The sequence below is a fragment of the Hyaena hyaena genome, unplaced genomic scaffold, assembly GCF_003009895.1.
Source record: "Hyaena hyaena isolate Hyena2069 unplaced genomic scaffold, ASM300989v1 scaffold_638, whole genome shotgun sequence".
Lineage (NCBI taxonomy): Eukaryota > Metazoa > Chordata > Mammalia > Carnivora > Hyaenidae > Hyaena > Hyaena hyaena.
Genome location: NW_024081270.1, coordinates 620,405 through 633,375, shown reverse-complemented (window position 1 = coordinate 633,375; position 12,971 = coordinate 620,405). Strand labels below are relative to the sequence as shown.

The 12,971-nt window shown below is 40.7% G+C and overlaps 1 protein-coding gene across 4 annotated transcripts in view; it reads left to right on the top strand.

Moving 5' to 3' along the window:
* The window catches only part of CEP126 (centrosomal protein 126), a 115,847-nt gene that overhangs the window by 80,774 nt on the left and 22,102 nt on the right, over positions 1-12,971 (top strand). For all 4 annotated transcript variants that reach the window (XM_039216545.1, XM_039216546.1, XM_039216548.1 and 1 more), the window contains one exon: positions 12,334-12,446. In XM_039216545.1, the coding sequence (XP_039072476.1) occupies positions 12,334-12,446 (113 nt within the window). The remainder of the gene's footprint in view (positions 1-12,333; positions 12,447-12,971) is intronic.

Sequence of the window (12,971 nt, the reverse complement as noted above, 5' to 3'; positions counted from 1 at the left end):
TCCAGTCCCTTCTCGAACCAAGCGCTGCACCTCGCTTTTTTGGGCGTATAAACTCCCCGTGCCGGGAGCGCAGCCGAAGTGGGTCACGCTCTTTAACCCAGGCCAGGCCTAGTTTCCAAATCCCAGTCTGCGCGCCCCGCTGCAATTGCCGGAGACCCGACCTCCCAGGCGATCCCCGCGGGGCAGTTCCAGGCCCCCTGGCGCGCTCTGGGGGCGGAGCCGGATGGCTGCTCCCTTCTCCTCCGGGTCGGGAGGGCGAGCACGGACAGGGGTGTGCCTGGGGGGCGCGCCGGGCCCGCTGGAGAGGGAAACCGGTCCCTCTGTGTCTCGTCACCCGAAACACGGACTCGCGGGCAAATCTCCCAGATTTAAGCCCTTCGCCTTCCCTCTAGGGGTCCAGCCAGCCAGGGGCGCAGATGCCCGCTATGCGCGCGGTTCCTCCGGCGGTCCAGCCGGCCCGGAGCACAGAGGAGCGGGGGCGCGCGGCCGCTCCGGGACGAGTTGGCGCGCGGGGACCTGGCGCGCAGGGATTTAGCGCACACGGTCCCTCTGTGCCCCGAGCGGAGGTTTTTCTGTTCCCCAGTGACAGGGACCGTGTCTTGAGTAGTTTCGGCCCCTCTCTTTCCCCTCTCACTCCCCGCAGAGGGGGATCGTCCCCGTCCCTCCAGTCTCCGATCCCTGCCCGATTTTATCTTCCCCAGTTCGCACTCACGTTTTAGAGGCTTTCTCAGTGGATCTGCGTCCTTTCTCTCCCAGTCTCTTGGGTTCTGTAAGGTCTCCTATGGCTTCAGATCTTTTCCGTGTGAGATATGGGGGCAAGTGTAATGCACGGAGCTCCCTACTTCTCCACCATCTTGCCCCTCCCTAATGTGTATTTATTTTTGAGAGGGAGAGACACAGACCGTGAGTGGAGGAGGGGCAGAGAGAGAGGGAGACACAGAATATGAAACTGCTCCAGGCTTCAAGCCGTCAGCACAGAGCCCTTCGCGGGGCTGGAACTCTTGAACCTCCAGATCATGACCTGAGCTGAAATTGGATGCTTAACCAACTGAGCCACCCAGGTGCCCCACAGTAAGTGGGGTATCTCACCTATTTCACCCATCCTCTGACCCACCACCTCCCCTCTGGTAACCACCAGTTTCTTCTAAACTTAAGAGTCTGCTTTTGGTTTGTCACTTTTTTTCTTTGTTTGTATCTTAAATTCCACATATAAGCAAGATCATATGATATATGTCTTTGTCTGACTTATTTTGCTTGGCTTAATACTCTTTAGATCCACCCATGTGGTTGCAAAGGGCAAGATTTTATTTTATTATGGCTGAATAATATTCATTGTGTGTGTGTGTGTGTGTGTGTGTGTGTGTGTGTGTTTCTATCTCACATCTTCTTTATCCATTCATCTATCAATGGACACTTGGGCTGCTTCCATAATTTGGCTGTTGCAAATAACGCTGCAGGAAACATAGCGCATATATATTTTCAAAGTACTGTTTTCACATTCTTTGGGTAAATACTCAGTAGTGGAATTATTTGATCATGTCAGTTCTATTTTTAACTTTTTGAGGAGCCTCCATACTGTTTTCCACAGTGGCTGCACCAGCTTGCATTCCCACCAGCCGTGAAAAAGGGTTCCTTTTTCTCCACATCCTCACCACCACCTGTTATTTCTTGTGGTTTTGATTGTAGCTATTCTGAGGTGTGAGGTGATATCTCATTATGGTTTTCATTTGCATTTTCTTGATGAGTGATGTTGAGCATCTTTTCATGTGTGTGTTCTGTTGGCCATCTGTAGGTCTTCTTTGGAGAAATGTCTGTTCATGTCTTCTGCCCATTTTTTAGTTGGATTATTTGTTTTTGGGTATTGAGTTATATCAGTTCTTTATATTTTTTAGATGATAACCTTTTATTGAATAGTCATTTTCTAATATCTTGTCCCATTCCATAGGTTGTCTTTTAGTTTTGTTGATGGTTTCCTTTGCTATGCAGAAGCTTTCATTTTGATGTAGTCCTAATAGTTTATTTTTGCTTTTGTTTCCCTTGTCTCAGGAGATACATCTAGAAAAATATTGCTACAGCCAATGTCAGAGAAATTACTCCCTGTATTATCTTCTAGGATTTTTATGATTTCAGGTCTTACACTTAGATCTTTAATCCAGTTTGAATCTCTTTTTGTCTGTGGTGTAAGATCTGGTCCAGTTTCAGTCTTTTGCATGGAGCTGTCCAGTTTTCCTAACATCATTTGCTGAAGGGACTTTTTGCCATTGCATATTCTTGCCTACTCTGTCAAAGATTAACTGACCATCTAATTGTGGGTTCATTTCTGGGGTGTCTAGTCTGTTCCATTAATCTATGTATCTATTTTTGTGCAAGTACCATACTCTTGTGATTGCTATGGCTTTCTAGTGTATCTTGAAATCTGAGATTGTGATGCTTCCAGCTTTGTTTTTCTTTTACAAGAATGCTTTGGCCATTCTGGGCTCTTTGTTGTTTCATACCCATTTTATGATTGTTCTAGTTCTTTGAAAAAATGCTGTTGGTATTTTGATAGTGATTGCATTGTATCTGTAGATTCCTTTGGATAATATGGACATCTTAACATTATTTGTTCTTCCAATACATGACGCTTGGAATATCTTTCCATTCATTTGTGTTGTCTTCAGTTTCTTTCATCAATGTTTTACAGCTTTCAGAGTACAAGTCTTTGACCTCCTTGGTTATATTTGTTCCTAGATTTTTAAATTCTTTTTGATGTAATTGTAAATAGGATTTTTTTCTTCATTTCTCTTTCTGCTGCTTCATTATTAGAAATGCAGTAGATTTCTGTTTTTGATTTTGTATCCTGTGACCTTAGAATGTCATCTGTAAATACTGAAAATATTACTTCTTCCTTACTGCTTTGGATGCCTTTTACTTCTTTTTCTTGTCTAATTACTGTGACTAGAGCTTCCAATACTCTGTGGAATACAAGTGGTGAAAGTGGGTGCCCTTTTCTTGAGTTCCTGACCTTAGGGGAAAATCTCTGTTTTTCATCATTGAGTGTGATGTTAGCTGTGGATTGTTCATACATGGCCTTTATTATGTGGAGGTGTATTCCTTCCAAACCTACTTTATTGAGGATTTTTATTTTGAATGCATGTTGTACTTTGCCAAGTGCTTTTTCTGCATCTTTTGAGACGATCATATGGTTTCTATCTTTTCTCTTGTGATGGTGATATATCACAGGGATTTATTTGAGAATATTGAGCCACCCTTGCATCCTGGGAATAAATCCCACTTGATCATGGTGAATGATTTTTTTAATGTATTATTGGATTCCGTTTGCTAATACTATTTGGTTGAGGGTTTCTGCATCTGTGTTCATTAAAGATACTGGCCTGTAGTTCTCTTTTTTGTAGTATCTCTATTTGGTATTGGTATCAGGGTAATGCTGGCCTCATAGAATGAATTTGGAAGTTTTCCTTCCTCTTCTATTTTTTGGAATAATTTGAGAAGAATAGCTATTAATTCTTCTTTAAATGTTTGGAAAATTCATTTGTGAAGCCATCTAGTCCTGGATATTTTCTTTGTTGAGAGTTTTCTGATTACTGATTCCATTTCATTGCTGATAATTTGTCTGCTCAAACTTTCTATTTGTTCCTGCTTCAGTTTTGCTAGGTTATATGTTTCTAGGAATTTATCCATTTCTTTTGAGCTGTCCAATTTATTGGCATATCCTTTTTCATACTATTCTGCAATCATTTGTATTTCTGTGGTGTCCATTGTTATTTCTCCTCTTCCATTTCTGACTTTGGTTATTTGAGTCTTCTTTTCCTTTTTTTTTTCTTTTTTAATTTATGAGCCTGGCTAGAGGTTTATCAAATTTACTGATTTTTCCAAAGAATCAACTCCTGGTTTCATTTATCTGTCCTCTTGTTTTGATTGTTTATATATCATTTATTTCTGCTCTAATATTTATTATTTCCTTCATTCTGCTGTTTGGGGGTTTGTTCTTTTTCTAGCTCCTTTAGGTGTAAAGGTAGGTTGTTTATTTGAGATTTTGGTTGCTTCTTAAGGTAGGCCTGTATTGCTATAAACTTCTCTCTTAAAACCACTTTTGCTGCATCCCAAAGGTTTTGGATTGTTGTGTTTTTATTTTCATCAGTCTCCATGTAATTTTTTTATTTCCTCTTTGATTTCTTGGCTGACACATTCATTGTTTATTATTTTTGTTCCTTCCAAATTTTTTCTTGATTGATTTCTAATTTCATAGGGTTGTGGTCAGAAAAGGTGCATGATACCACTTCAGTCTTTTTTAATTTGTTGAGATTTGTTTTGTGGCCTAATATGTTATCTATTCTGGAGAATGTTCCACATGCACTTGAAAAGAATGTGTATTTTGCTGTTTTAGCATGGAATGCTTTAGGATGGAATGTTCTGAATATATCTGTTAAATCCCATTGGTCCAATGTGCATTTAAAGCCACTATTTCCTTGTGATTTTCTGTTTGGATGATGTATTCATTAGTGTAAGTGGGGTTTTAAAGTTCCCTATGATTATTGTAATACTATCAATTAGTTCCTTTATGTATGTTATTAACTGTTTTATGTATGGGGGTGATGCCATGTTGGGTGCATAAATATTTACAATTGTTATATCTTCTTATTGCATTGTTTCCTTTATGATTATACAATGTCCCTCTTTGTCTCTTGTACAGCCTCTGTTTTAAAGTCTAGTTTGTCCATAAAAGTATTGCTACTCCCAGCTTTCTTTTCACTTGCATTTGTATGGCAAATGCTTTTGCATCCCTTCACTTTCAATCCGCAGGTTTCTTTAGGTCTGAAAAGAGTATCTTGCAGGCAGTATATAGATGGGTCCTTTTTTTTTTTTTTTTTTAATCCACTCTGTCACCCTGTTTATTTTGATTGGAGCATTTAGTCCATTTACACTCAAAGTAATTATTGATAGGTATGTAGTTACTGCCATTTGTTAATTGTTTTAAGGTTGTTTTTGTAGTTCTTCTGTGTTCTTTTCTTGCTGTCTTCTCTCAGTTTGCTGTGGGTTTGTTTTGTTTTGTTTTTTTAGTGATATATTTGGGTTCCTTTCTCTTAATTTTTTGTATGTCTATTACTAGTTTATGATTCGTGGTTACCATTAGGTTTATATCTAACAAATTCTGCATATAGCAGTCTATATTGAGCTGATGGTCACTTAATTTTTAACGCTTTTTTTTTTTCTCCTCTGCCCTCCACGTTTTAGCTATATGGTGTCATACTTTACATCCTTTTATTTTGAGAAAACTGTGAGTGATTTTTTTTACAGATATACTCATTTTTATTGCTGTCCTGCTTCCTATTTTGCTTACTCCTACTTAGGGTATTTCCTTTCTGCTCAAAGAGTCTCCTGTAACATTTTCTTGTAGGGCTGGTTTAGTAGTGATGAATTCCTTTAACTTTTGTTTGTCTGGAAAACTTGTTATCTCTCCTTCTATTCTGAATAATAGCCTTGCTGGATAGAGTATTGTTGGTTGCAGGTTTTTTCCTTTCAGCACTTTGAATATACCCTGCCACTCCTTTCTAGCCTGCCAAGTTTCTGCTGAAAAATCACCTGATAGCCTTATGGGATTGCCCATGTATGTAACTGTTTTCTTTTCTCTTGCTGTTTTTAAAATTCTGTCTCTACTTTTTGCCATTTTAATTTATATGTGTCTTGGTGTGAACCTCCTTGGGTTGATTTTGTTGGGGTCTCTCTGTGCCTCTTGGATCTAGATTTCATTTTCCCTTCTCAGGTTTGGGAATTGAAATCAACTATTAGATTCTTGAAATAAATTTTCTGTCTCCTTTTCTCTCCTCTTCCTGAGATCCCTGTAATACAAGTGGTATTATGCTTGATAGTGTCATTGAGTTTCCTGAGTCTATTTTCATTTATTGTTTTTTCTCTCTCTTGTTCATTTTGATTGCTTTCCATTGCCCTGTCCTTCAGGTTGCTAATTCATTCTTCTGCTTCCTCTACTATTTCTTCCATCTAGTATATTTTTAATTTCATTCAATTCTTCATGGATTGGCTTTTTAAAAATATTTTCTATCTTTTTGTTAAGGGTCTTACTAATGCCTTCCACTCTTTGCTCAAGTCCCATTAGTATCTTTAGGACCGTTACTTTACATTATCTATCAAAAACATTACTTATCTCTGTTTTGCTTGGGTCTCATACTGTGATTCTGTCCTGTTTTCCATTTAGAACATAGTCCTCTGTCTCCTCTTTTTCTCTAATGGTGTGTCTGTCTCTGTGTGTTAGAAAAGTCACCTACATCTCCTGCTCTTGAAAGTAGTGTCCTCCTGAAGGAGAGGACCTGTCGTGTCCTGCAATGCAGTGTCCCCTCTTCCCCAGAACCTGGCACTTCAGGGGCGACTCCTCTATGTGATGTGTGCGCCCTGCTTTTGAGGCCGAGCCACTTTTGCTGTCACTCCAGTTGTCTGCACGGGCTGTCTTTGCCTGTTGTAGGCAGGGTTTTGTCCCTGGGTTGTTTGTGGGCCAGTCTGGGGCCATCTTGGGTGTGAGTCGAGTCAGAGCAGGTGTTTGCCAGAGCTTCAGTAGCACCAGACTTTCTCTGTGTTGTTCCCTGAGAAGCTTTGTTGGTGCCCAGGGCCTGCAGTCAGACCAGAGGTCTGCCCCCAGCCCACTGCCGGGCCAAGAGGGACTGGTGTGTGCGGCCATCTTCCCTGCCCCTGGGGCAGGACTCACTTTGGAGTAACGCTGGCCCTTGTCGAGGCTGCTTGCACACCGTCAGGCTTGCGACCGGGTTTAGATGTGCTCCAGCCAAGAGCTCATCTACTGCAGGGACTGGGCGGCAGGAGAACACAGAGGCAGGGCAGGCAGGGTTAACTAGGTCTGCACCACTGCTCTGCAGAAGGGGACCCGGGCTGGAGGGGCTGGATCCCTAGGACAGCGCAGGACGTGGGGTGCTAGGAAGGTTTGCAGAGTCTGCTGAGGGAGGAGGCCTGGAGCCAGGGCCTGGCTGGAAGGGGTGGGTCCACAGTAGGCAAGGCACAGGGCACTATGTGAGCGAGTTAGGTAGTGAGTGTTGGCCCTGTGCTAGTTCTTGCAGGTGGCCCTGTTTTTATGCTGAGGGCAGGGGACCCCAGTGATCCCCTCAGCGCAAGCCCTGAGATGGGTAAACCAGTCTCCAGCCTGTGCCCCAGTGTTTTTCAAATCGATACCTACACTGTTTCTTTAAGGGCGGGGGCTCCATTCCCTCTCACCTTCCCAGCTGTCTGAGCCCACTGATTGTAAGAACTCACAAATTTGGCCCATTAGGTTTTCAAAGCCAAAAATATAGGGACTTATTTTCCCCATGTGGGGTCCCCCGGTAGGTGTCTGTTTCTCTCCCCGTCTGAGCCCATGAGTCCCTCCCTCCCAGGGGCACCTGGCTGTCCCGTTTAGCTCCCCACGCATCTCTGCCCTTCCTGCCCTCCCCCATGTGGCCTCTTCTCCACAGTCAACTGTGGAGAGACTCCCACCTGTCTTCAGGTCATTTTCCGAGTTATTGCTGCTGATGTGAATGTTCATTAGTTGTATCCGGGGGACTAGCGAGGTGCGCCTCAGGTCCCCCTGCCCTGAGATCTTCCCTAGAAGTCTCAGAAAATAGAAATTAATTTACCTAACTTGTTAGAACTGAATGACCATAGTTTTTTCAGTGATATACATTAAAAAATGTTTTTAATGTTTATTTATTTTTGAGAGAGGGGATTGGCAGAGAGAGAGGGAGACACAGAATCCAAAGCAGCCTCTAGGCTCTGAGCTGTCAGCACAGAGCCCAACATGGGGCTCGAATCCATGAACCGTGAGATCATGACCTGAGCCAAAGTCAGAGGCCCAGCCAACTCAGCCACCCAGGTGCCCTGGTAGTTTTTTTTTTTTTAAGTACATTGATCAATACAATTTGTAGAAATACAGTAACAAAGGAAGTCATTAATAAAATAGAAGATGGAGTTGAGGTTCACATCATCTTTTCTAACTGAAATGATAAACCAAAGTAGTAAAGTTGAGTTTAGCAGAGATAACTGTAAAGTGTTTTTGCAATGTACTTTTTAAAGTTTTTTATTGTGAAATATATCTTCGAAATGTATAAAAAAGAAATATATAGAAGAACAAAGTAAAGATTAATAATAAAAGAAGAACTCTGTACCCACTACCCAGTTTTGGAAACAGAAACGTACTGGTATTGCTGAGATCTCATATACCCCTTCCCAGCTGTGTCTCCTTCCTCTTACAGATGAGACCACCATATAGGACAGTGTTAATTGTTCCACGCTTTTTTTTGTTTGTTTGTTTATTTTTGAGAGAGGCAGAGGGTAAGCAGGGAAGGGGCAGGTAGAGAGGGAGACACAGAATCTGAAGCAGGCTCCAGGCTCTGAGCTGTCAGCAACAGAGCCCAATGCGGTGCTTGAACTCATGAACTGTGAGATCATGACCTGATGACCTGATGATGATTGGACTCTGAACCGACTGAGCCACCCCAGCACCTCCCTTCCATGCTTTTCTTTATCATTTTACCACATATAAATTTATCTCAACATACTTAGTTTTGCCTAGTTCTGTAATTTATATAAATGAAGCCATTTCATCTACATTCTGTGATTTGCTATTTTCAAATTTTATTTTTTAGATTCATTATTATTAGTTTAGCTGTACTTGATTCGTGTTACTTTTCATTATATGAATTATTACTTTTCATTATATGAATGTGCAGATGTTCTTCATTCTTCTGTCCTTGGGCTTTGGGATTGCTTCCAGTTTGTTGCTTGAATCAGTAATGCTTCTGGGAAGAGTTTGGTATGTCTGCTGGCACACATGTGGCTGGGTCACAGGTTATGTTTATTTTTCACTTCACTCGGTGCTAGTTTATCTTCTGGAGCCATATATGAAAGTCACCTTTTCTTTCTGTGTTCATCAAAACTGACGGTCAGACTTGTTACTTTTTTCAGTCTTGTGGGTGAGACAGAATGTCTACTTAGAACAACCCGCTGACAATAAACTATTTGTAAAAAAAAAAAAATAAAAAATAAAAAAACAACTCGCACTGCCCAGTTTACGAATGAAGGGGGCACTGTCCTGTGTTTGTGTAGCGTCTGCCTTTCCTCTCCTGCGAGATACCTGCTCCTGTGGTTTTTCCTTAGTGATCGAGTTCTGCATATACTCCAGGATTCTGTGTCAGTTTATGCCAGCTTGTGGCATCAATTTTCTGCCAGCTTGTGATTTGTACTTTCATTCTTCTTGATGAATAAAAGTTCAGTTAAATGTGGCCTCTTCCTTTGCACCTTGTTTGTATGTAATTCGTTTTTTTTACAGATTTTTTTATTACAGTTCCAAGAAAAAGATCTCTGTCTTGACATTGTTCATTAAAAGAGAACCCCCACCCCAAAAGAGTTTCCTATAGCTGTTAAAAATGTAATATAATTTGAGGCAACAATAAACCCATCTTCAGAAGTACTGCTGCCCTCAACATTATTTTGTATTTTGTCTGTATATTTTGCTGGCTGTATAAACAAACCGCGGTGACCCCTCTGGAAGGAGGGGTTGGATCTGAAGAGCAATAAAAGAACACCAGCTTAAGAGACATTGTAGCTGTGTATATTATTGAAGGTTATTATATGAAAGAAAGAGAAAACAACTAAATGAGGGGTAAAAATTGCAAGGATGTTTTCAGCTCAGTGCAAGGAAAAGTTTGAGTTAAAACCACCACCACTGCGGGGTGGGGGGGCCTCCCCATTACTAAGCCATCGGCGCCCTGTCTTCCCACAAAAAAGTCAGATCTGAGTGAATGTTTGGGCTGTGGATTTCCACGAGCTCTTCCAAAGCTATCATTCTGTGTTTATACTTAAGAATACTATACATTTTAAATATGTAATAATTAATGCTTAGTAGCTTTGAGTTTTGGTAGTAAAACTCTTACACATAGAATTTTCATATGAGACTAGAAATTTGGCCAGACGTGCCAATGCAAACTATATTTTTTTGCAAATATCCCAAGGTTCTCAGTTATTATATTAATTATTATGTAATATTTAACTGCATGCATGTGAATAGAACCATTCATAAATAGTTTTAAGCATATGCTCTATCTGTCCCTGGGATCACTAATTTACAATCCACAAAACTGAACATCTACACAAAGAATAATAAAGCTCAAAAACAAATAATTATGCTAGAAATCAACAGAGTACAAAAGTGTAGGCAAATCTTGACTCCAAGAGATTTACAAACAGGCTGAAGCAAAGGAAAAATTCTTCAGAAAGGAGTCATGTGGCCAAGGAAATTTTCATTTAAAGTATTTTTTATTTCATTTTTATTTGAGAGAGAGCGAGAGCACAACCGGGGGGGAGAGAGAGAGAGAGAGAGAGAGAGAGAGTCAGCACCAAGCAGGCTCCACAGTCAGTCAGGAGACTGACATGGGGCTCAATCCCATGACTGTGAGTCCAAATCAAGAGTCAGTTTTTTAACCCACCGATCCACCCAAGCACCCCTCATTTAAAGCATTTTTTAAACTCTTCAAAAATGGAAAGATAGGGACTTTCCAAGATTTAGAGAAAGACACTTTTAAGCATAGGAAACAGTATAGAAACTCGTATTGATGCCCAGATGATCTCACTAGAAACCATAGCATTTAGCATACCTAGCTTTGCATATTTAGCATTTAGCTTACCCATGTGAGTGGGAATAAAAATAATAACAGAGCAATAACAGAGAAATATAAGATGTGACGTATTAATGGATTATGAACTCAATGAGTGGTGATCAGAATTTTTTTAATGAAATGTAATTTTAGATCAGAATGTTCTAGAATAGAAACTACCAGAAGGCATCCTATATTACAAAGGTAAGTATGTTTCAAAGAACTGTATGTGCATCCTGGATTCTGTGAGACACAGTCAAATCAGAATGAAAGTTACTAACATAGAAGGTAAGAGCTAGAATTTAGACTTTAGAGACTGCTTGGAGGTAAATTCAACTTTGCCCTTTACTGACTTTGTGACCTTAGGAAAGCTAGTTTTCCTTTCCTGTGCCTAATTTATCTGTGAAAATAGTGATGATAATAATGCCTGCAACCCTTAGAACAATGCCCGGGCAATTATAAATACTCACCTAATACTAGTCTGTTTCTTGGTTTGCCTGCCTATCCTCTCTCAGAATGTTTTGTGGTTGTGGTTGTGGTTGTAGTTGTTTTATTTTGAGAGAGAGGGAGAGAGAGCATGAGTATGTGAGGGAGAGAGAGAGGGAATCCCAAGCAGCTTCTGCACTGTCAACACAGAGTGCAACACGGGCCCAATCCCAGGAACCATGAGATCATTACCTGAGCCGAAATTGAGTCAGATGCTCAACCCACTGAGCCACTCAGATGTCCCTAAGAATATGTTTTTGATTAGACATATAAAAGCATAGAATAAGAAGAAATATCCATACACCCACCACTCACCTTATATAGTAAAATATCACACATATGATGGAAGCCTACAAAAGTCTTTTTTTAGACTCTCCCATTTTGTGAGGACTCATTCAGACGCCGGGAGATAGGGACAAATCCACTTACCAGGGCACACATTACAACTTAGTTCCACTACAGGAAGTGAGAGAGCACTAATGGATGATACTGGTGTCAAGCTGTCATGTGGGGAACCTGCCTTCTCCCCCAGGAGAGCTCTGTTTTACTCTGTGCGGTATATGACCATCTACAAACCATGCAAACTGACAGGGGCTCCACTGGCAATGATATGTTACCATAGTAAAGTTTAATTTCTGATTTTCAGATCATATGTTTAATTTGGAATTTTAGGGATGCCTGGGTGGCTCAGTCATTTAAGCATCCGGCTTCAGCTCAGGTCATGATTTCTCAATTAGTGAGTTCAAGCCTCATGTCGGGCTCTGTGCTGACAGCTCAGAGCCTGGAGCCTGTCTTCAGGTTGTTTCTCTATCTCTCTCTACCCCTCCCCTGCTCACATTCTGTCTCTCTCTCCTTCAAAAATAAATAAACAATCTTTACATACATACATACATACATTGAAATTCTAGTAGATTCTTCCTGCACAGCAGTGATCTGTTGCACACATCCCCCTGGTGTTCCAGCACCACACTTCAGAGGTCACTGGTCTAAGCTAGAACCTCCTCAGAAGCAGAGGTTTTGTTTAGTTCATTATTGTAGCCGAGCCACGCACATTACATACAGCAGGAGCTCAATAAGAGTCTTCTGACTACGTGAGTGAAACTTGGTGTTTTCTGTGATGTTTGAAGGTAACTCAGACATTTGTGCGTATGTACTCTGTACTCGTAAATTTTGACATTTTGCTGGTATTTGTTTTAAGATTCTGCTATTGTAAGAAGAAAACGAATTGTTGAAAATAAGCAGAGACGTCTTTTAGAACAGAAAAGGCAAAACTCTGGATCTGTGGGACAGAAGTACAATGAGCAAATGAATGTGAGTACGATGTTAGTAAAAATATCTATTCTCTAGTGAAAAATTGCTTGGAAAACAGAATGTTCTCAAAGGACCATGGTTTTGCTGTAAACTGTGGACCACAACATAAATAATAGTATAGCCAAAGTCATTATGAGACAGCCCAGGAATCGGTGCTGGGAACTTATTGTATTAGACTTTGCCTAATATTCTAATTTGCCTATATGATCAATTACTAATGAAGCTTTTAAACCAACTTTAACAAATCACCATCATCCTTTTGTTTTGTTATTTGTAGTCTCCTCTGGAATACATACATGTTGTTCACAACAAAGCTTTTAAATATACATTAAAAAAGAAAAAAAAAGTAAAGTAGAGCCCTGGGCCCTGGGTAGAGGAAGTAAATATATTAATTATAAAGACTAATCTAGTTTCACGTGTTCAAATATCCTCTTTGGATCTGAGCTTCCTGGAAGACGTGGCATAAGGAAAATAGGGTAAAGTGTACATTTCTCATCGGATAATGATGCTGTTGGGGGTATAGTA